At 42.6% G+C, this 24030-nt stretch overlaps 2 protein-coding genes across 12 annotated transcripts in view; both read right to left on the bottom strand.

Moving 5' to 3' along the window:
• Positions 1-19559, bottom strand: part of LOC123992571 (von Willebrand factor A domain-containing protein 5A-like) — a 29512-nt gene extending 9953 nt beyond the window's left edge. For both annotated transcript variants that reach the window (XM_046293802.1, XM_046293803.1), the window contains exons 1-13: positions 19424-19559; positions 11903-11953; positions 7933-8135; positions 6997-7219; positions 6488-6663; positions 6192-6306; positions 5856-6031; positions 5530-5618; positions 5227-5371; positions 1455-1534; positions 1012-1126; positions 701-859; positions 381-484 (exon numbers count right to left, since the gene is read on the bottom strand). In XM_046293802.1, the coding sequence (XP_046149758.1) occupies positions 381-484; positions 701-859; positions 1012-1126; positions 1455-1534; positions 5227-5371; positions 5530-5618; positions 5856-6031; positions 6192-6306; positions 6488-6663; positions 6997-7219; positions 7933-8135; positions 11903-11945 (1628 nt within the window). In that variant the 5' untranslated portion in view covers positions 11946-11953; positions 19424-19559. The remainder of the gene's footprint in view (positions 1-380; positions 485-700; positions 860-1011; positions 1127-1454; positions 1535-5226; positions 5372-5529; positions 5619-5855; positions 6032-6191; positions 6307-6487; positions 6664-6996; positions 7220-7932; positions 8136-11902; positions 11954-19423) is intronic.
• Positions 19560-20118: 559 nt separating this feature from the next.
• Positions 20119-24030, bottom strand: part of LOC123992569 (von Willebrand factor A domain-containing protein 5A-like) — a 34865-nt gene continuing 30953 nt past the window's right edge. For 9 of the 10 annotated variants that reach the window (XM_046293793.1, XM_046293796.1, XM_046293795.1 and 6 more), the window contains 4 exons: positions 23904-23945; positions 23545-23696; positions 23140-23263; positions 20119-20506 (listed from right to left, as the gene is read on the bottom strand). In XM_046293793.1, the coding sequence (XP_046149749.1) occupies positions 20427-20506; positions 23140-23263; positions 23545-23696; positions 23904-23945 (398 nt within the window). In that variant the 3' untranslated portion in view covers positions 20119-20426. Of the gene's footprint in view, positions 20507-23139; positions 23284-23544; positions 23697-23903; positions 23946-24030 lie in introns of all 10 variants that reach the window. The other variant, XR_006831279.1, reaches the window with a different exon arrangement.

Here is a 24030-nt window from a genome sequence, read left to right as displayed (position 1 = left end):
AAGAGTTAGAGGGATACAGAGATTAAGAGGGTGGAGTGGGGGAGAGGAGGGATAGAGAGATTAAGAGGGTGGAGTGGGGGAGAGGAGGGATATAGAGATTAAGAGGGTGGAGTGGGGGAGAGGAGGGATATAGAGATTAAGAGGGTGGAGCGGGGGAGAGGAGGGATAGAGAGATTAAGAGGGTGGAGCGGGGGAGTTGGAGGGTCGATTATAAGATGGGGGTACCTACAGTACTATATATATCAAACCATACTACATAGCTGAAATGGATTTGAAGTGCTGGAACAGTTTCTATTAGTGGAGCATCATAGCAGTGTTGCCTGTAAATAGTGGCACATTCCCTTAATGCATCTGACCAAGGCCTGCAGTGTTGTTTTTACCCAGTGTCCTCTGTAGGCTTAAGACTGAAGCTCAGCTGGTTCTCAACAGGCTGCTTGGCCAGGCTGTACTTCACTGTCACCGAGCCCTCTGTGTCCCCCGAGCTCTGAGCAGGGGAGAGAATGAGAGAGAGCGAGAAAGAGACAGACAGAACGAGAGAAAGAAAACAAGGAAATACAGGGTTGAGTGAAACATGTGGACCGTGACCCAAAAAATAGTTGTCTTGCAAATAAGTTATGACCTTACCAGTGTCATTTGAACATTGACAAACTGCATGTTAAACAATAATAACATTCATAACAGTAGAAGGCAGAGTCCTCACCTTTCCAGTGAGCTGGGCATACAGAAGAGCCCTTTGGCCCTGGAAGATCACTCTGATTGGTGGAGACAGAGGGGTGACAGACACCTCCTTTGGGACATTCCACTTGACTGAGATGTCCACCACAGCTGGCTGCAGGGCAAACCGGAGAGACTGCATCACCTGAGGGAGGAGTGTTAAGGAGGTGGGAGAGTGGTAAAAAATGTCATTAAAAAAGGAAAGAGATAAAACAAGAGAGAATAAGGAAGGTGATAAATGTTTGTAACCAATACAGCCCTCAATTTACACATGTACACACACTGATAAGCTCTTACTTTGGGCTGCATCCTGTCCTGTCCTGTGATAAACTGTGCGTGCCCTCTGGCCTGCTTGGCCACCCCAGAAATGAGAGCAGTGCTGGCCCCCTCCCCGATCCCAAAGGAGAAACACCTGACAGGGACACACCCAGGAATCACTATTATTGTTGTTATCAAACACCAAAAACCTTATCACTTGTATCATTTTCTTGTCCTCGTGGGGTGACTGAAAACACAGACCGGTTGGCTAGGTTTACTTTAGATTGGGTTTTACAATTCATCTTTTGAGTCAAAAAGACCAGTGTTTAGACCTTGACTTTCCAGACAGGTGCAATGGGTTCTGTAACAAACTCTATTAAAACCAGTTAGTTCAATTCTTTCAGGTGGGAGGTGACAGAGCTAGCTATGGGATCTCTGCCCCAACTAGGTAATGATAGGGGAAACAGTGCTTGTGGGCCCACCTGTGAGAACCGGCATTCGTCTTCACCAGATCCAGGACTTCCTTGGTGTTCCCCACCTCACCGTCAGTGAACAAGAAGAGCTGTGGAGGACAGAGCAGGTGTTACGGAGATAGCACTGACAAAACCTCTTGGGCTTTACCAGTTCATTTACACTGAAGTAACAGGCACCATACCTCTTCAGGCCATTTCAATGCTACGGCTATACGTTCAAAAACACAAAAATAGGAATCAACCTCTGACTCTCAGAATACAAAGTTACTAAGGCAATCTGCCTACTAATATCAAAAGTGTTGGAAGACAGCTGGTGAGGAGGCCTCGCAGTCTCTGCCTCCAGTTCCAGCTGGCACATTTTGAGCTCCAAATGCCGTTGTTCTCTTTCTGCCTCACAGAGGAGTATGAAAATACATTATGATAAACAGGCTGTTTCTCGTCCACTACAGCCAGGTGACCAAGTACTGGTGTTTTTGCCTGTTCCAGGATCTTCACTGTCAGCTCGTTTCTCTGGTCCGTATTTCATTGAAAAGAAATGAAGTGAAACTGATTATGTGCTTCAAACTCCTGATAGAAACGCAAGTATCGGGTGTGCCACATAAACACGTTGAAAGCATACCAGACCCGACCCATCACCCAGGTAGATAGTTCAAAAACAGCGGAAGGTACTGCTGTCTCCTCTGCTTCTACTGCTATGATCGTGGGCTGTCATATTAATGATGTTGATGGAGATGGATTAGAGTTGTGCAATACTCAGCAGCAGTGCATTAGATTGCCCAACTCAGAAATGCTGCTGTCTCTCTGGTTCATTTAACGGACGGACAGGCCGACGATATTGTGAGGCTACTGCACAGTTTTCCATGTCTCTTTAATGACGTTCCTACTCGCACCAACGTGTTGGAACATGACATTAATGTTGGAAATGCTGCCCCTGTCATTCAACACCCATATCGTATCAACGCTTCCAAGAGGAAGATAATGCGGGATGAGGTGAGATATTTGTTGGAGAATGACGTGGCTACGCCAAGTTCAAGCCCTTGGAGTTCTCCTTGCATTCTGGTTCATAAATCTGATGGTACATCCAGATTATGTACGGATTATCGAAAGGTAAATTCTGTCACAATGCCAGATTGGTTCCCGTTATCCAGACTGGACGACTGTATCGACACTGTTGGTGCTGTGACTTATGTAACTAAGTTGGACCTCAGATCATGTTGACTCTCTAAGGGTATTATGTGAATGTTTGGCAGCTGCTTCTCTAACCCTGAACTTGGCAAAGTGCGAGTTAGGTAACAGTAGCCTTCCCAATCTCGGCAAAGAGGTCAGCCATGGACAGGTGCGCCCTGTTGATGCCAAAGTCTTGGCTATAACTGCATTCCCTGCACCTACCACCAGACGAGAGCTACGCCGCTTTTTAGGGATGGTTGGCTACTACCGTAGTTTCTGTAAAAATGTCTCTGCTGTAGTTGCTCTATTGACCGATTTGCTCAGTCCAGCTAGATCATTTGAGTGGTCCCCTGATTTTAAGGTAGCTTTTGATACTGCGAAAGCACTCTTATGCATTACCCCTGTACTTGCTGCTCCGGATTTTGAACAACTGTTTAAACTTGAGGTAGATGCTAGTGCCAGAGGTGCTGGTGCTGTTCTACTGCAGCAGGACAAGTGGAGTGGATCATCCTGTTTGTTATTTTTCTTGTAAATTTCCTTAACAAATGTCAGACAAACTATGCAACCATCGAACAAGATGCTTCAGCTTTGTTGTTAGCTCTGCAATACTTTGAAGTATATATTGGTTCCAGTGCCCTACCAGTGGCCCTATATACTGACCATAACCCCTTAGTGTTTCTCCACCGGATGTACAACTAGAACCAGCGCCTTATGCGTTGGACGCTTATTGCGCAAATTATCATTTGGAGATCCGCCACAAAAAAGGTTCTGAAAAGGTGTTGGCAGATGCTTTGTCTCGTGTTTAAAAATTATGATTTTTGAATGATTTGTAAATACTGTGGTCGCAATCCCCGGGGTTGCTCTTTTAAGGGTGGGAGTGTTACGGATACAGGTATCCGGTGTGTATTTCTTGTCTCTCCTTCTCCCCTCACAGATGACAATCATCATTCTCCAATCAGAAGACACCTGCTCCTTTTCCCTTACCCGATCACATTCCCTTGGTTTAAAAACCCTGTCAGTTGTTTACTCTAGAGCTCAATCTCTCTGTAGATCTCTTGTTTGGTTTAGCAACTACGTGTCACTTTGTCCATTACCCTGTGAGTATTAGTTATTGTTTTTGTTATGGTGTTTGACTGTTTGTATGCTGGTGGGAAAAGGGGGTACTTAGACAAGTCGCCCATGGGCCTACATTACCCGTAGGAATACATTGTCTAAGAACACTAGTTAGAACTGGGTGGACCACCCACTGTACTTTTGGTTAGTTAGCTGTATTGAAGTAGGCTAGTCTAGCTTAGGGGTGTTTTTGGACATTTGTTTCTTTCCTTGGGTCCAGCTCAGTCCCTTTTTCTGCCCCCCCCCCCCCTTTACCAAATACACCATGAGTGTTTGACGGTAGATTTAAGTTGTCTGTGGTTGTCCGTTCTCACTGTTACCTTTTCACTGTTGTAATTTGCATAAGTTATGTTACGGGTATGTTGATGTGTCAACGTTATATGATGTACGTGCAGCACTGATACTGAGAATGTTTCCTTAGTAACCAAAAACACAAGTCTATTTCGTCTCCCAGTAAGCCAGGGGGTGTTACTGTAAATACCACACTCAAAATACACTGTTTGCTAAGGTGTTAGCATGGTCTAAGACATTGGTTGCTCCCGTGGGAGACCAGGGTTCATATCAGGAAAGGTGGGAGGAGTCTCATCCTGTTTCAAGAGTGTTACAATCACTGTGGAAAGTGTGGGAGTGAGTCTCAGGTGTTGTGTGAGTGAACTGTGTGTGTGTGAATCACTGTGTGTGTGTGTGTGTGTGTGTGTGTGTGTGTGTGTGTGTGTGTAAGGTATATAGAAGGCCAATGAGTGAGATGATAAGAAACAAATATTCAAATGCAACTCCACAATGATACAATAACTGACAGATTTTTGTTGACCACTCAGATAGTTGAGACACTAAAAAACAAACCTAGTCAAACATGGTACAGTGGTTCCTTTGGCATCATCAAAAATACATCATCTGTATTTTGCGTAACAGTCGTTATACATTGCCTCACCTATACACGTATGCATAAACTAAAGTAGATAAAAGGACATTCAGAAACTTCCAAAGAAATGTTTGTTGGAGGATACAGTGGCAGGCTTTAGCAAAGGCATTTACATTATTGTTACCTGATAACATTGCACATAATTTATTATTTTCATCTAGATCATTTTAACTATCATTTTGGCTGGACAGCTGACGAAAAACATCATCCCGACTGTCATTGTATAACCCACAGTAAAGCAACGCATGAGGTTCTGTTACAATGGAAGCATTGTTACAGAAAGTACAGACATTTCTCTGTGGGAGTGTTTGTGTATATTATTATTTTTATTTAACTAGGCAAGTCAGATAAGAACAAATTCTTATTTACAATGACGGCCTACCCCGGCCAAACGCTAATCCGGACAACGCTGGGCCAATTGTGCGCCGCCCTATGGGACTCCCAATCACGTCCGGTTGTGATACAGCCTGGAATCGAACCAGGGTCTGTAGTGACGCCTCTAGCACTGAAATGCAGTGCCTGAGACTGCTGTGCCTCTCGGTCTAAGGCACTGTAAGGAATGTAAGGTGTGTTAGATACCTGTCTGGGCTGGTCGGGGAGGCAGGGCTGGCTGTAGATATGTTTTAAAGGCTGGAGGATCTCTGTACCTCCCAGGTCAGCCCTCATTTCTTTCACCTTCTGCAGAGCCTCATCCATAGTCTTCTGGCTGTACTCCACACTCTTACTGATGTCCAGATAGATATACACACACAAGGTCAAAGGGTCATCACCACAACATAATACAGACCCAAGCCATGGACATTTGAATCCTTCCCCTACCTGCTGCAAATGATTAGATGTAAAACAAGATTGAAACAGGGGTTGGAAGGAGAAAACACTCACGGAAAGAAGGACTCATAACTGGACCCAAAGCCAATGATGTTGAAGTAGCAGCCCATGGGCAGGCTTTTCAGCAAGAGCAGTAGAGTTTCCTGCAAGAGAGAAGTCCAACAAGTGTCTTTACTCTTCAATAAACCTTATCAGTCTTAAAGAACTAATACAGAGTAACCACTGTACTGGATTTAACGCCAAACTACCATGTGGTGAATCCTGTGCAGATTGAGCTGTTCATTCACTAGAATAGGGTGCTTGTGTGTGTGTGTGTGTGTGTGTGTGTGTGTGTGTGTGTGTGTGTGTGTGTGTGTGTGTGTGTGTGTGTGTGTGTATACCCTGGCACTGCCAATACGGTCCTGTGACCCAGACCCAAGGTGCATGGGGCATTCCATGCTGCCAGAGCGATCCACTACGAACAGGAACTCCCCGTGTGAGGTCATAGATGACATCACATCCTTGGGGAACTCTGGGTACAAGCTCAGCATGACCACTGGGTCACCCATCAGAGTGCCTGGGGGAGAAAGAAAACGAGAGAGTTTTTCTCCATTTCTGTAGGACACCTTTCCTTCAGTCTCACCATGTCCCTCTCTATAAACATGGATGATGGTAGTAGACTAGACTACTCATTGATCTCATATACACCAATCTACAACAGAGTACACCCCCCTCACCTGGCTTGGCAGAAGCCTGTGCTGCCTCTACTATAGCAGTAGGCTGATGGGTGTCTTGGTAATACAACAACAGCTCAACATCCCGGTCAAACTGATGACCTGCAGCCAGACTGACCTGCAGTTAGAACATTCACATGAAGGCAGAGCAGTCAGAGGGGGAATTGAACAACTATGAAGGATTCTGATGGTTTATGATGCTAGTGAGAGTGCAAGCACACAGACATACACAGTGTACACATTCATACGTACGTAAAGCAACACACTTACACATATGAACACACACACACACACAGTACCGTGGCTTGGGTTTTCTCTGTGTTGAGGTAGTTGAGTGGGTCCAGGGGACAGTTGGACTCTACTCCAGAGATGGGATGAGGGGACGACACATGGGCACTGAGGGACAGACTGTAGGGGACAGAACCAGCGGGGACCGAGGACACCTGGGCACTGCCAGCACTACCACTGTCTGACCCTTCGAGAGAGATGGGTGAGGGAGAGAGGAAGTGCGAGGGGAGAGAGAATAAAAAGTTTTTGTTCCAGCCCAACACTAACACTCCTTTCATCTCATCAACAACTCGCCAAGACCTTGATTAATTCAATAATAATTCATTCATTAAAACGGGACTGTAACGAAAGCCTGCACCATCCCTTGTGGGTCTCCAATAGCAGGACTGAAGACCACTGCCCTATGGGACCAGGTACTGGTTCCTAGTCACACTGCTGCCCACAAGGTTTTTACTTTGTTTTGCACTGCCCTATGATGTATTAGTGGTTTGTGTCTCTATACAGGGGCCCATGTTCTTACCCTGGGGTTGGTAACGGGGGTTGAGCACGGCGGGCAGGCAGAGCCTCAGGCCGTCGTCAGCTTGTACAGCCAGCTCTGTCACATAGTCCAGGCTGACAGAGGCCTTCTCCCCTGGAGGCAGTCTGCCCACACTCAGCTTGAACACGTCCGGGCTCTCATCACTCTCCTCCAATAGGAAGGCCTGCTGGCCCGAACTCAATGCATCATCATACTGCTCCTGTGCCTGAGGAGGGACAGAGGACCACAAGGACGCATCATCAGCCTGACACAGTATAGTACAGTAGCATACAACCAGGGGAGGGTGCCGTCCGACTGACACTATTCAGGTCAATGGAGTTTGACAGAGAGTCGCTTTGACAAAGCAGTAGGTTGGGAACCAGTTTTACAGGGTCAAAGTCTAATACTGAGAGCAGAGAGCTGTCAACAAACATCTGAATAACTTTTGAAGGCCCCTAGGTCATAGACTGCTGGTTAACCATAAAGTGATACAAATAAGTAATGGATTGGATTTATATAGAGCCTTTCTACCAACTGAGGTACCACAAGCACTTTACATAGTAAGGGGAGAACTCATCTCATCCACCATCAATGTGTGGTACCCACCTGGGTGATACACAGCAACCATTTTGTGCCAGAATGCTCACCACACACCAGATAACATGGTGGAGAGGTGAGGAGTGATATTTACCAATTAAGAATGAAGGGATTATTAGGTTGCCATGATGGAAATGGGGCCAGGTTAGCTGGCCGGTAACATTTTATACCAGGTTTCTCTTAAAACTGTGTAGTAACGCTCTAATTACACTAGTAACAACACTTGTACTAACATGTTAACCCAAATCCTGCAATAAATTATACTTTTGTAGATCTCAGAAAATTTCATACAAATGTCTATAGTTGCATTTGTCTCATTATTGACTTGTCATCTCTCCTCACCTTCTGTTTCTCCTGAACCTCAGCCACCACCTCAGTCTGTCCTATCTTTGCGCTGAACCTGCAGACAGCAGCCTCTCCCGGCAGAGGGAAAACAAAGATGGCCTCCAGAGGGCTCTGCTCCTGGTTCTCATACTGCAGAGTGGAGCTCACAGTGGCCACATGCCCCTGAACACTCACTTCCACAGCAATACTCTTCAGAGGCACTGAGAGAGGTAGGGATGGATGGAGCAACAGATTTTTAATTCCGTGAAAAATAATATACAGTTGAAGTCAGAAGTTTACATACACCTTAGCCAAATACATTTAAACTCAGTTTCAAAATTCATGACATTTAAACCTAGTAAAAATTCACTGTCTTAGGTCAGTTAGGATCAGGACTTCATTTTAAGATTATGAAATGTCAGAATAATAGTAGAGAGAATTATTTATTTCAGCTGAAATTTCATCACATTCCCAGTGGGTCAGAAGTTTACATACACTCAATTAGTACTTGTAGCATTGCCTTTAAATTGTTTAACTTGGGTGAAACGTTTTGGGTAGCCTTCCACAAGCTTCCCACAATAAGTTGGGTGAATTTTGTCTCATTCCTCCTGACAGAGCTGGTGTAACTGAGTCAGGTTTGTAAGCCTCCTTGCTCGCACACGCTTTTTCAGTTCTGCCCACACATTTTCTATAGGATTGAGGTCAGGGTTTTGTGATGGCCACTCCAATACCTTGCCTTTGTTGTCCTTAAGCCATTTGCCACAACTTTGGAAGTATGCTTGTGGTCATTGTCCATTTGGACCAAGCTTTAACTTCCTGACTGATGTCTTGAGATGTTGCTTCAATATATCCACATAATTTTCCTGCCTCATGACGCCATTTATTTTGCGAAGTGCACCAGTCCCTCCTGCAGCAAAGCATCCCGACAACATGATGCTGACACCCCCGTGCTTCATTGTTGGGATGGTGTTCTTCGGCATGCAAGTGTCATGACGTTGCCCTCTTTGGGTACAGCGAGCACCATCCCAATCTCTCTCTCTCCTACAACTAGGCTGCTGTGGTCAGAGAGGTCGTAAATTCCTGGAGGAGATTGTCTCTATACTGTGGCCATGAGGAGACAGAGTGAATTTTCATAGAAGAGAACAAAGGAATTTCTTCCACCTCACAGAACTTGAGGTCTGAACAACATTTATGTTCCGGAGAAGGTATAAAAGATTGGTGAAGAATCCAGCTACGAACTGGTCCGGTTGGTACAATTTGGTGAAGCTCATGGTAGACGGTGCGGCCACATTACCATAACACTGTTTATATAATAACTTCAGATATGAGGTTTACATCTAATTGTTGTATAAGATGAATGAGTGAGGATGATACTGTTTGTAAAATTGTGTAATGTGATTTTGGACTTTTTAATGAAGGAAACTCCAATTCCCCTTTGAGTTGAACTAAATCAGAGGACCGCCCATGAGCCCAGTTAAGGTCAGGCATCCTGGTACTGGCACTTTTCTGCAATAAAACCCCACCGTGAGAATTTCTCAACAGACCATGTTTCTCTCAATCACGAGAGGACAAATGTTGCAGACCAGCTTACCTCGATAATGAGAGGGCCAAGGTTTGAGTAGATGGCTGAATCTTTTAACCATCCCACGTGGTTAAACTCTTAGACTATCGATACAGACAGAAATAGAACAAATCTTTGATATGAATTACTAGTCTGCAGCTAGGAATTCGGTATCATTGAACGCGAAGAACGACATCCGCTGAAACATCTATCCATAACGACATGAATGAATGTCACTGAACTATCCATTCTAAACATGGCAGAGTGAGAGAGACGGACAATTCTACAAAATAATCAAACTTTTCAACAGCGATCAAGACGACACACTGAGCGTAAATTTATATATTGATTGCAATTGTTCCCGAATGAGGGAAGTTCATGTGCAAAGGATTCACATTTCAATTGTTATAATTATCAACTCTGTCGTGACTTCTCATCTGACCCCCACTCCCCTTTTGCCAGTTTAGCCCACTAGGGCACATTCCCCTATCATTTCTTGTAACCATATTTACTTTGTTTGTTTGTGTGTGCACTTCTGTGATTGTTTAGTTATTTAATAAATACATGATTTAAGACAATTGATGTATGGATGACTCATAGTGAAGACTGGGTTCGTGCAGATAACCAACAATTTACGACGTTTGGAATGAGACTAACTGTCATGTTTTGTCATAGATTGTCATGTCTTGTCCCTGTGCTTTCTCTTCTATTCATTTCCCCCTGCTGGTCTTATTAGGTTCTTTCCCTCTCTCTTTCCCCCTCTCTCTCTCTATCGTTCCGTTCCTGCTCCCAGCTGTTCCTCATTCTCCTAACTACCTCGTTTACTCTTTCACACCTGTCCCCTATTTTGCCCTCTGATTAAGTCCCCATTTCTCTCTCTGTTTTCTCCTCTGTCCTTGTCGGATCCTTGTTTGCTGTGCTGTGTTCTTGTTCCGTCCTGTCGTGTTTTTGCCTTCATCAGATGCTGCGAGTGAGCAGGTGTATCGGTCAGCTACGTCCTGCGCCTACCCGAAGCGACCTGCAGTCTGTGGCCGCTTCTCCTGTTATTCCCCTCTACAGACTAGAGGATTTCAGTTATTCCCCGTTTGGACATTTCCTGTTAAGGATTCAGGATTTGTCGTTTTCTGTTTGGACTTGAATAAACTCTGTTTCTGTTAAGTCGCTTTTGGGTCTTCACTCACCTGCATAACACTAACGTGAGGTAAAGTAAATAATTCATTAATTCGAAGACTAATTGATCAGATAAAATATCAGAAAAGTTATTTTTGGAAATGATAACTTTGTAATCTGAATATTTTTCCTCGGTCCGACTTCCTAGTTAATTGCAGTTACATGATTAATCAGTTTAATCGTAATAATAATTACTGAGTTATTTGATAAATAAGTCTTATGTTTAATGATGCCAAAGACACGACACAAGCCTCCCCCTTTTTCCTCCTACAAACATAACGATGGTCATTATGGCCAAGCAGTTATATTTTTGTTTCATCTGACCAGAGGACATTTCTACACAAAGTACAATCTTTGTCCCGATGTGCAGTTGCAAACCATATTCTGGCTTTTTTTAATGGCAGTTTTGGAGCAGTGGCTTCTTCCTTGCTAAGCTGCCTTTTAGGTTATGTCAATATAGGACCTGTTTTACTGTGGATATAGATAGATACCTGTTTCCTCCAGCATCTTCACAAGGTCCTTTGATGTTGTTCTGGGATTGATTTGCACATTGACACCAAAGTACGTTCATCTCTAGGAGACAGAATGTGTCTCCTTCCTGAGTGATATGATGGCTGTGTTGTCCCATGGTGTTCATACTTGCGTACTATTGTTTGTACAGATGAACGTGGTACCTTCAGGTGTTTGAAAATTTCTCCCAAGGATGAACCAGACTTCTGGAGGTCAACAATTTTATTTCTGAGGTCTTGGCTGATTTCTTCTAGATTTTTTCCATGATGTCAAGCAAAGAGGCACTGAGTTTGAAGGTATGCCTTGAAATACATCCACAGGTACACCTCCAATTGACTGAAATGATGTCATTTCGCCTATCAGAAGGTTCTAAAGCCATGACATCATATTCTGGAATTTTCCCAGCTGTTTAAAGGCACAGTCAGCTTAGTGTATGTAAACTTCTGACCCACTGGAATTGTGATACAGTGAATTACAAGTGAAATAATCTGTCTGCAAACAATTGTTGGAAAAATGACTTGTGTCATGCACAAAGTAGATGTCCTAACTGACTTTCCAAAACTATAGTTTGTAAACAAGACATTTGTGGAGTGGTTGAAAAACAAGTTTTAATAACTCCAAACTAAGTGTATGTAAACTTCTGACTTCAACTGTAAATGTGGTGAAATGTTCTGAAGTATTTATTTCATAAAAAGGAAGAGAAACAGACACTGGAAGTAAACAATCATGTCTGCTTTCAAACCGTACCTGGTTCATTCTTGACAGTTACCAATCCACAGCAGTTCTCCATTTTGGCTCCTGTATGAACAATTCAGGTGTCATATCATTGTCCTGGTACTGAAGTTAATTGCCATGTGTGGCCAAGTAGGCTACTGTGGCTATTTGATCATTATGTAGGTATACCAGAGTGGCCTACCATCAAAAACAAGGAGAAAATGTAACATTTTAACATGGACATAGCTGTTTTATAATTCGGCCTACAGTAGCAGCCAATGAGTGGTGTTCAATGTAGGCTTCATTCCATGAGACTTAAAACATGCAGAGCTTGACATTAACCTGTTTATCCACTTGTCCTTCAGACAAGGAGGTGACAAAATATGTTGTGTTATTTCGATGCAAGAAACCACTTTTCAAAATATAATGCATTATTATTCCCAATCCATTATTACAGAGAATCAGACAAATTATGCTAACCTGTGCCTATTGGCTACTTAGCGTATTCAAGCCTGTCTCAAAGTACAACACAAACAATGTACATGGTTTGTGCTCTTGCAGGAAACAATCCCTCCCTATTGCTGACTAAAAATGATCTATAACTGGGCTAATAACTCACTAACTAGAAAAGGATATGAACTAAATGTGCACACGTGGCTACATGCTGCTCTCGCTTTGATCTCCAAACAAGCGCATCTACTCAAGACCACAGCTGTAAACACAGTCCAGTTCAAAGTAAATGGCACAGATCCAAATATGGCAATGGTCTATTTGCATATAGGCCTACTGCAGCTCTGATTAGTTATGCCGCACCGTTCGGTGTAAAGTATGGGCTCAGTTGTGCGCAATAGAATACTACTCTAATGAATTCTTCATATGACAATCTCTTGCGTAGTTTGTTTTGTTTCGTTATGTTGAATTGATAGTGGGTAATATTGTGTTGATTCAATCACAATTGACACAGTAAAGAGAAACGTTGACAGTGTTAAAAGTGACTCCCCATCCCGCATGAGGGAGCGTAATCGTCGACTGACACTAATTAGCATAACGCAACGGACATAAATATTCCTAGAAAATATTCCTATTCATGAAAATCACCCTGTCATCTCAGATTTTCAAAATAGCTAGACAAGCATTTGTGTAAGTTTATCGATAGCCTAGCATAGCATTTTGTCCAGCTAGCAGCTGGACAAAATCAGAAAAGCAATCAAATTCAATAGTTTACCTTTGATGAGCTTCGGATGTTTTCACTCACGAGACTCTCAGTTAGATAGCCAATGTTCCTTTTTTCCAAAAATATTATTTTTGTAGGTGAAATTGTTCTTCACGTTTGGCTGAGAAATCGCCCGGAAATTGCAATCACGAAAACGCCGAAAAATATTCCAAATTAGCTCCATAGTAGCGACAGAAACATGGCAAACGTGGTTTATAATCAATCCTCAAGGTGTTTTTCAAATATCTATTCGATAATATATCCACCGGGACAATTGGTTTTTCAGTAGGTTTTTCAGTAGGACCGATTGGAATAATGGCTACCTCTGTATTTTACGCGAGAATCACTTTCGCAATATATCCGCTTACAGGTATTCTTCAACATAAATGTGTAAAACTACGTCACAATGCTGTAGACACTTTGGGGAATACGTAGAAAAAGTCATCTGGTTGATAGCCCATTCACTGCTCAATAGGGACTCATTGGAACGCAGCACTTTCAAAACATGAGGCACTTCCGGATTGGATTTTTCTCAGGCTTTCGCCTGCAACATCAGTTCTGTTATACTCACAGACAATATTTTTACAGTTTGGGAAACTTGAGAGTTTTCTATCCTAAGCTGTCAATTATATACAATTATATGACAAAATATCCCGTATTACTACGGGAACGTTATTTTTCCAAAAATTAAAACACTGGCCCCTAGTCACAAAAGGACTAACAGGGAAAACTCTAGAACGTTGAGTGAAGTTCAATCTTGTGGTTCTATACATGGGATGATATACAGTACCAGTGAAAAGTTTGGACACACCTACTCATTCAAGGGTTTTCCTTTATTTTTACTATGTTCTACATTGTAAAATAATAGTGAAGACATCAAAACTATGAAATAGCACATATGAAATCATGTAACGTTGACTTGATGACAGCTTTCCACACTCTTGACATTCCCTCAACCAGCTTCACCTGGAATGCTTTTTCAACAGTCTTTAAGGAGTTCCCACATATACTGAGCACTTGTTGGCTGCTTTTCCTTCACTCTGCAGTCCAACTCATGCGAAACCATCTCAATTGGGTTGAGGTCAGGTGATTGAGGAGGCCAGGTCATCTGATGCAGCACTTCATCACTCTCCTTCTTGATCAAATAGCCCTTACACAGCCTGGAGGTGTGTTTGGTCAATGTCCTGTTGAAAAACAAAATTATACTCCCACTAAGCGCAAACCAGATGGGATGGCATATCACTGCAGAATGCCGTGGTAGCCATGCTGGTTAAGTGCGCCTTGAACTCTAAATGAATCACAGACAGTGTCACCAGCAAAGCACCCCCACACCATCACACCTCCTCCTCCATGATTCACGGTGGGAACCACACATGCAGAGATCATCTGTTCACCTACTCTGCGTCTCACAAAGACATGGCGGTTGGAACCAAAAATATACAATTTGGACTCGTAAGACCAAAAGATAGATTTCCACAGGTCGAATGTCCATTGATCGTGTTTCTTGGCCCAAGCAAGTCTTCTTTTTGGTGTCCTCAAGAAGTGGTTTCTTTGCAGTAATTCGACCATGAAGGCTTGATTCGTGCAGTCTCCTCTGAACAGTTGATGTTGAGATGTGTCTGTTACTTGTACTCTGTGAAGCATTTATTTGGGCTGCAATTTCTGAGGCTGGTAACTCTAATGAATTTTTCCTCTGCAGCAGATGTAACTCTGGGTCTTCCTTTTCTGTGGCGGTCCTCATGAGAGCCAGTGTCATCATAGTGCTTGAAGATACTTTCAAAGTTTTTGAAATGTTCCAGATAGACTGACCTTCATGTCTTAAAGTAATGATGGACTGTTGTTTCTCTTTACTTATTTGAGCTGTTCTTACCAAATAGGACCATCTTCTGTATACCACCCCTACCATGTCACAACACAACTGATTGGCTCAAACACATTAAGAAGGAAAGAAATCCCACACCTGTTAATTGAAATGCATTCCAGGTGCTGGTTGAGAGAATGCCAAGCGTGTGCAAAGCTGTCATTGAGGCAAAGGGTGGCTACTTTGAAGAGTCTCAAATATAAAATATAGTTTGATTTGTTTAACACTTTTGGTTGCAACATGATTATTTCATAGTTGTGATGTCTTCACTTTTATTCTACAATATAGAAAATAGTAAAAATAAAGACAAACCTTTGAATGAGCAGGTGTGTCCAAACTTTTGACAGGTACTTTATAGCTTCTGCGCACTACTACGCACTTTAGAGGGAACATTTCTCGACACCAACTTTTTCAGTTGTTGCACAAAGCACATGATTTGGTCTCACTTTTTATAATTGACAATGACCTGGCCTGTGTTCCATAATGAGCCTGAATTCCATATAGAACCTGCCTATTAATGACAAGCCATCTTTTAAATTAGCATGCCCTTGTGCCCAAGTAAAAATGTGACAGGGGAGCGAATGAGTGCATAATTTCAATAGCAGGTGATTTGATCTTTCATTTGTGGACTGAGCAAGTAGCCACAATGAAGGGTTTACACAGACATTACCAAGACAATTTTAAAATGACTTTTTAAAGCACTGAATTGTAATTGACAAGGACCTACATTTAAAAGTGGAACTGTTTTAATAGACAACAGAATTATATATATTTTAAAGTATATATATATATATATATATATATATACTTTTTTTTAAAGTATATATATTACCACCGTAAGGATAACATGTTTTACCAGGCCTACCCAATGGCATTATGAATTATAATATATGCCATTTAGCAGACGCTTTTATCCAAAGCGACTTACAGTCATGTGCGAATTGACATTCAGATGATTATTTTTTACATTCTAAATATGTCAGAATAATGTGGGCATTGCCTGACTAAATAGACAGCATACTGCTGTAAAATATGGACCTTGTAGCAGTCATAAGGACAAAGATTTTGCAGTAGTCAGGCAGATAGAGGTGCAAATGAATATTGGATTTATTTACACAGCGCTGGTGATGGTGATGAATGTACAATTAAATTATATTTACAAACTTCTGACTTTAAAATGTGAGCATTCAAAAAGAAAATGGCCTCTTATCAGGAAAAAAACTATCCTTACCATACAAAGCACATGTGGGTTCTCCTAGGCTCAAATGCAGCCTCCCCATTGAGTTATCAAACGTGAAAAGACATGAACATCCCAAATCAGGCACTTCTAAAGAATAGGTGTGGCCGGCCATATCTTGGAGGGCAGGCCAGGTGTATCTATATATTCTCAAGCACGCAAGTTCACACATTTAACATGACGGAGAAACCAGACACATGCTCTCCAAACAAAGAAAATAAAGAAATTGACATTGCAATACACACTGCCCTTACCCACCTTGACAAAAGGGATACATATGTGAGGATGCTGTTCATCGACTACAGCTCAGCCTTCAATACCATAGTGCCCTATAAGCTCATTACAAAGCTGACAGCCCTGGTTCTGAACTGGGTCCTGGACTTCCTAATGGGTTGTCCCCCCCAGGCGATGAATATAGGCAACATTACCTCCTTGACATTGATTCTCAACATTGGGGCCCCACAAGGGTGCGTCCTCAGTCCCCTCCTATATTCCCTGTGTACCCACGACTGCGTGCCTAACATAGTTCCAATTCCATTATCAAGTTCACTGACGACACGACAGTAGTAGGCCTGATTACCATTAACTACGTGTCAGACTACTGGGAGGAGGTAGGCACTCTGATGGCGTGGCACCATGTAAACAACCCCTCCTTCAACATTAGCAAAATAAAGCAGTTGATTGTTGACTTCAGGAGGAACCAGGCTGGACAAGACTCCATCCTCATCAACAGGGGTGACATGGAGACCGTCAAGGCACTTGTATGGAAAACCAAGTTGACTGCAAGGCGCTTGTATGGAAAACCAAGTTGAAACAAACATCTGATGCCTTGCTCATAATAACCGCACATGGTTTTACCTCAACAAGCACAACAGACTAGTGCAACACCCTTCAATTGACACAGTGGGAAACAAAATGAAAGCGGCAACATCTATCATATAAACTGAACTGAAATCAAATAAAATCACAGAATAATTATATTGGAGCAGTAGAACTTCTAAATATGCTACCATAACTTCAATTACTTTTCAAGGCCAAAATATCATTTCATGTAGGCTTATTCCGTTGACTGAATTTGGCATTGCAAATATTCAACCAACACTTTATAACACTTTCAACGCCACTCAACAACCAAACGTTTGAAAGCTGTGCATTCTCTATTCCAGAGAGACTATTGCAGGCTTCCCTAACTTAAATTTTCATTTTTAAATATATTTTTAATTGTTGGATATAAAACTGTAAAAACACCAGGAAATGAGCTCAAAGTGATTTTTATTTTGGACATCCCAAGTATTCCCACACATAATAGAGAAACCCAAGTGATTGTACACAAATGTATGCAAGGTTTCAAATGATTGTTTTAGTCAAATATATTTGAGATTCTTGCAGTCAATATGCAGTCTACAAATGATTTGTAATTATGTTATGGTCCACGACCATCCACTCAAGAAAAATATTGGCCGTGGCTGAATATAGTTGATGATCTCTGATTTATATGCATTTATATGTGCAACGCACTTGTGATTAATAATCAATTATATAGCCTAGATTAAAAACAGCATTATCACAAGAACATTCTTTACTGGCACAGACAGTCAATGTTGCACTGGAGTGTTTAGCCTAACTGTGCAGCCCTGTATGTGGAGCCCTGATGCACGCACGGACAGGGGAATTCCCCTGCTGTGGTTGCTTCTTCAGAAGGTTGGTTCAATTTGGGTCATTACTGTTTAATTAAATAATTTCATTTTAATAAACATTTGAAAAGCAAATGGTGAACTAAAAACTACCGTGACCAGGTACATTTCTCATTGGCACCATTGTGACCAATTCAAAATGTGTGTCGCACTGCCAAGTCAAATGGTCACAAATACAACTGTTCTGGTCGCAGTATCAAGCCCTGGTTGATCATGCGCCATAAGTGCTAGTTGCTGATAAAACAGTGCTTTGTACAGTAACACAATACTGGTCTTTCCAGAACAGACAGTAATTCCTCATACAACAGATGCTTTGTGTAAAAATTGACATTTCCAAGCCTGAAGTTATTGTGAACAAATAATGAAATCACAGCAGCCTGATGCAATAACGTCAATATCTGTCCAGCCAGTGTAATCTCTGGTTGAACTAGTGAAATAGGATGGAATGCAATGGTCAATAATGTCAGGAGGTAGGCCCGACCTGCCACTTGGAGGTCAGGTATTTCATTTGTATACTTATTGTACGGTCCTGAGCATTAACATCCAACAATTCAAACTATATGTTGGATAAACATAGACATGAATGACATGTGACTATTACTGTCTCTTGCTAGGCACATCAGGTTCCGTCATGACTGTTAGGGTTGGGGGCAATTGTAGCACAGTAATACAATGATGCTGAGCCAAGCAGCCAAATGATGAGTACAAGTGATTTTAACTTTAATTAAGATCGTATGAATTATACAAATAATAAATGTAAAATAGCCTTGATGTCAATTCGAGCAGTGGTTTCCCAACCTCTTTCGGTTAATGTACCAACAAGAACACTTTATTCTGTCCAGAGTACCACTGAAGAACCCCCAGAAGTGCATTTTACCAGTTACCATATGGTCTCATGAGTCTTCTCAAGTACCCTCTGAGGATTTTTTCTTTTCTTTTTTCTTTTACCTTTATTTTACTAGTCAGTTAAGAACAAATTCTTATTTTCAATGACGGCCTAGGAACAGTGGGTTAACTGCCTGTTCAGGGGCAAAACGAGAGATTTGTACCTTGTCAGCTCAGGGATTTGAACTTGCAACCTTTCGGTTACTAGTCCAACGCTCTAACCACTAGGCTACCCTGCCGCCCCATGATAAGACAAGCACCCCCAGTGTTTTATATTTAAAAATTACAGGATTAGTTCAAGTGATCTCTGCGGATTAGAATTTTAAAAAATTTAAATAAAAACACACAAAATCACAATTGCCCCCGGCCTCCTCAACATGACCGATTTCTGAACAGACCCTGAGGTGTGGTCTTTGCTTGTTGCTCTGCACAGTCATGGTTTTAGGTTACTTGAATAGACGCAAACATCCAAAAAATAAGGATAGTGTGATATGTGGATGATATCGAATTGAATGGCTATTTCTTGTCACCGACATTAATAAGCAAAGTAGGTAATACGTCATTTCGAAATGTCTAATAAAATGTACAATATTTTGAGAACCTGAATGCTTTCACATACATAGGCGAATCATCCTATAAACAACGCAGTCATGTAACATATTACCTTGACATATGTGATAGGCTAGTTTTCAATGATTTCCTTTTACTGGTCCTGGAGATAAAATCCCACCGTTTCAACGTTCGTGTAGCATTAATATCAGAGTAGGCTACGTCTTCCTGGTATATAAAGATTAACGTCAATAGAAAACATTGCGCAATCAACTCATTGGCCAATGTTCATAGTCACGCCTGCCATCTTCCTTACCATTGGTGAAAAGACACAATGGGCCATTCAACCAATCGTTGTTTTGTGTCTGTAGCGCGGGTTTTTACGAACTTATAATGCTTTAAACGTATTATTAGACATTTATTTATATTGGCTATAGCAATTCGTCAATGGACTGAACACTAAACATATCTGTATGGTTATTGTGTTTATGGCTAGTCAATCCATTGGTTATCTACTCAGAGTTTAGTATGGTGTCACCACATTCCGCTGCCCATATTAGGCTTAAAAAGACGTTAATGGGGTCTTCTAGCCTACTCATCATACCTAACACTCCTCATGGACTATATTAATCAGGTGTGTTCAAGCAGGGCTGGAACAAAAGCCTGCACTCCCAGTGACTCTCCAGGAGGGTTTGGCTACTCCTATTCTAGGTTCCATGCAGAAGGAACAGAGTGAAGTCATTAAGAAAATAGATACAATGACCAATTAAGATGTAGATTGTGATAGATTTTAATCAAGTGCAGTCATATATGAGGAATTACATGAATACAGAGACACAGTGTTACATGATCACACAGTAAAGGCACTGGGATAGGCACTCAGCTTTGCATATTATCCACAACTCCTTCCTGCATGCATTTGGCCTCATATACATGGATAATGGATACATACAATATACATAGAATGTTGTTTCCACGTTATTTCAATAAAATTGTTTAGGCAGATACAGTTGCTAGCTCCACCAGTTTGCTTGGAGTAGGGGACTAGGAGCAGGCAGGGTTGTGTGTAGAGTAGCAGGCGTATGGGGGACAGATTGAGGACTGGGAGGGTGAACATGTCAGAGCCCCAGGGTGTCTTTCTGCACTTGGCAACCCAGAAGGGTGTTTCCAGCCTGGACACACTCAGACACACTGGCCACTGAAACACACAACATCACCAGGACAGGCATCATTATACTGTGGCATCATGTTGGCAAGGATGGGCAAAATGTATCTTCAACACTTGTTTGAAGACAAAATACCACCAACATTGTTTTGTGAATGATTATATTCAAAATACAAATATATTTGCCATTTAAGTAATACAGTACGGTAGATTCCTACTAGGAAATTGCTTTCACCTAAACCTTTTCTTTCCAATCAGGGCAGAAGGACAAGAGTGGCCAGGACTATGGTTTAGGTCTTATCTGTCGGAAAGATATCAGTTTGTCTCTGTGAATGGTTTGTCCTCTGACAAATCAACTGTACATTTCGGTGTTCCTCAAGGTTCTGTTTTAGGACCACTATTGTTTTCACTATATATTTTACCTCTTGGGGATGTTATTCGAAAACATAATGTAAACTTTCACTGCTATGCGGATGACACACAGCTGTACATTTCAATGAAACATGGTGAAGCACCAAAATTGCCCTCGCTAGAAGCATGTGTTTCAGACATAAGGAAGTGGATGGCTGCAAACTTTCTACTATTAAACTCGGACAAAACAGAGATGCTTGTTCTAGGTCCCAAGAAACAAAGAGATCTTCTGTTGAATCTGACAATTAATCTTAATGGTTGTACAGTCGTCTCAAATAAAACTGTGAAGGACCTCGGCGTTACTCTGGACCCTGATCTCTCTTTTGAAGAACATATCAAGACCATTTCGAGGACAGCTTTTTTCCATCTACGTAACATTGCAAAAATCAGAAACTTTCTGTCCAAAAATGATGCAGAAAAATTAATCCATGCTTTTGTCACTTCTAGGTTAGACTACTGCAATGCTCTATTTTCCGGCTACCCGGATAAAGCACTAAATAAACTTCAGTTAGTGCTAAATACGGCTGCTAGAATCCTGACTAGAACCAAAAAATTTGATCATATTACTCCAGTGCTAGCCTCTCTACACTGGCTTCCTGTCAAAGCAAGGGCTGATTTCAAGGTTTTATTGCTAACCTACAAAGCATTACATGGGCTTGCTCCTACCTACCTCTCTGATTTGGTCCTGCCGTACATACCTATACGTACGCTACGGTCACAAGACGCAGGCCTCCTAATTGTCCCTAGAATTTCTAAGCAAACAGCTGGAGGCAGGGCTTTCTCCTATAGAGCTCCATTTTTATGGAACGGTCTGCCTACCCATGTCAGAGACGCAAACTCGGTCTCAACCTTTAAGTCTTTACTGAAGACTCATCTCTTCAGTGGGTCATATGATTGAGTGTAGTCTGGCCCAGGAGTGGGAAGGTGAACGGAAAGGCTCTGGAGCAACGAACCGCCCTTGCTGTCTCTGCCTGGCCGGTTCCCCTTTTTCCACTGGGATTCTCTGCCTCTAACCCTGTTACGGGGCTGAGTCACTGGCTTGCTGGGGCTCTCTCGTGCCGTCCCTGGGGGGATGCCTCACCTGGGTGGGTTGATTCACTGTTGTGGTCGGCCTGTCTGGGTTCCCCCCACCCCTTGGGTTGTACCGTGTCGGAGATCTTTGTGGGCTATACTCGGCCTTGTCTCAGGATGGTAAGTTGGTGGTTGAAGATTTCCCTCTAGTGGTGTGGGGGCTGTGCTTTGGCAAAGTGGGTGGGGTTATATCCTTCCTGTTTGGCCCTGTCCGGGGGTGTCCTCGGATGGGGCCACAGTGTCTCCTGACCCCTCCTGTCTCAGCCTCCAGTATTTATGCTGCAGTAGTTTATGTGTCGGGGCTAGGGTCAGTTTGTTTATCTGGAGTACTTCTCCTGTCCTATTCGGTGTCCTGTGTAAATCTAAGTGTGCGTTCTCTAATTCTCTCCTTCTCTCTTTCTTTCTCTCTCTCGGAGGACCTGAGCCCTAGAACCATGCCCCAGGACTACCTGACATGATGACTCCTTGCTGTCCCCAGTCCACCTGGCCATGCTGCTGCTCCAGTTTCAACTGGCCTGGGCCCTAGGACCATGTCCCAGGACTACCTGACATGAGGACTCCTTGCTGTCCCCAGTCCACCTGGCCATGCTCCTGCTCCAGTTTCAACTGTTCTGCCTTACTATTATTCAACCATGCTGGTCATTTATGAACATTTGAACATCTTGGCCACGTTCTGTTATAATCTCCACCTGGCACAGCCAGAAGAGGACTGGCCACCCCACATATGCTCTCTCTAATTCTCTCTTTCTTTCTCTCTCTCGGAGGACCTGAGCCCTAGGACCGTGCCCCAGGACTACCTGACATGATGGCTCCTTGCTGTCCCCAGTCCATCTGACTGTGCTGCTGCTCCAGTTTCAACTGTTCTGCCTTATTATTATTTGACCATGCTGGTCATTTATGAACATTTGAACATCTTGGTCATGTTCTGTTATAATCTCTACCCGGCACAGCCAGAAGAGGACTGGCCACCCCACATAGCCCGGTTCCTCTCTAGGTTTCTTCCTAGGTTTTGGCCTTTCTAGGGAGTTTTTCCTAGCCACCGTGCTTTTACACCTGCATTGTTTGCTGTTTGGGGTTTTAGGCTGGGTTTCTGTACAGCACTTTGAGATATCAGCTGATGTACGAAGGGCTATATAAATAAATTTGATTTGATTTGATTTGATATGAGTGTAAGCTATAGCTACCTTTCTGAGCCTGGATCCATGATACTGCCTTCATGGCCAGAAACTGCCAATCCTCCTGAGCCTCCATCTTGAAACCATAGAGCCATACCAGGGCTAAAACTGTGGCCCACACCTCCTGGTCCACCTTAGATAGGGAGAGACAGACTGATGAGAGACAGAGAGAGTAAGGGATAGAGAAAGAGAAAGATCATGAGAAAGAGAGAGGAAAGAGGCAGAAGATAAGGACACTGAGACATGAGATTAAGTTCAATGGTCATCATGCCTTTGTCCAGATCTGATGGTCTTTCTGTAGAGCACACGCGCAGACATTCTGTGAAAGTGTATCATCTTGCAGCATGCTCATCTATTTTCGGTTCATCCTGCTGCCTGTCGAAACGCCGTATCAGTTTAATTCTGTGGACCTACCTGTTCAGGCTTTGGCTTGGACACCTCCTCCTCTGTCTTCTCCAGCACCTCAGCCAATGCTGCCTCCAGGACCCAGGAACCAGAGGCCTTCTGAAGGGAGATCAGCTGGAGGAGAGGGTCCCTCACAGACTTAGTGGTTGGGGCTGGAGAGTCTATTGGGATTGGACAACATAATTGAAATCAAAATGCTTCCTTAATGTACATTAATACCTCAACCCGAACTCTAATCCTAACCATTGCAGTTAAATCCTTTTGCTCTGTCACAATAAAAAAATAACGTAGGGAGCATCAAACACAGTAACAATTTGCAGGTATTTGGAATTAGGTTAAAACAGACATTAACACCTGTCCCAAATTACCTTCATCACAGTCTTCGTCACATTCTAATACTTCACGAGCACCTGAAAAACGTATATTTGTTGAATATTCCCATTAACACAAGTCTATCAATAATTGATTAACTAAATAATCTAATCACAGTTTACT

Source organism: Oncorhynchus gorbuscha, linkage group LG13, assembly GCF_021184085.1.
Source record: "Oncorhynchus gorbuscha isolate QuinsamMale2020 ecotype Even-year linkage group LG13, OgorEven_v1.0, whole genome shotgun sequence".
In the NCBI taxonomy this organism is placed as follows: Eukaryota; Metazoa; Chordata; class Actinopteri; order Salmoniformes; family Salmonidae; genus Oncorhynchus; species Oncorhynchus gorbuscha.
Note: the sequence above shows the minus strand (reverse complement) of the source record. Positions and strands in the feature narration are given on the sequence as shown.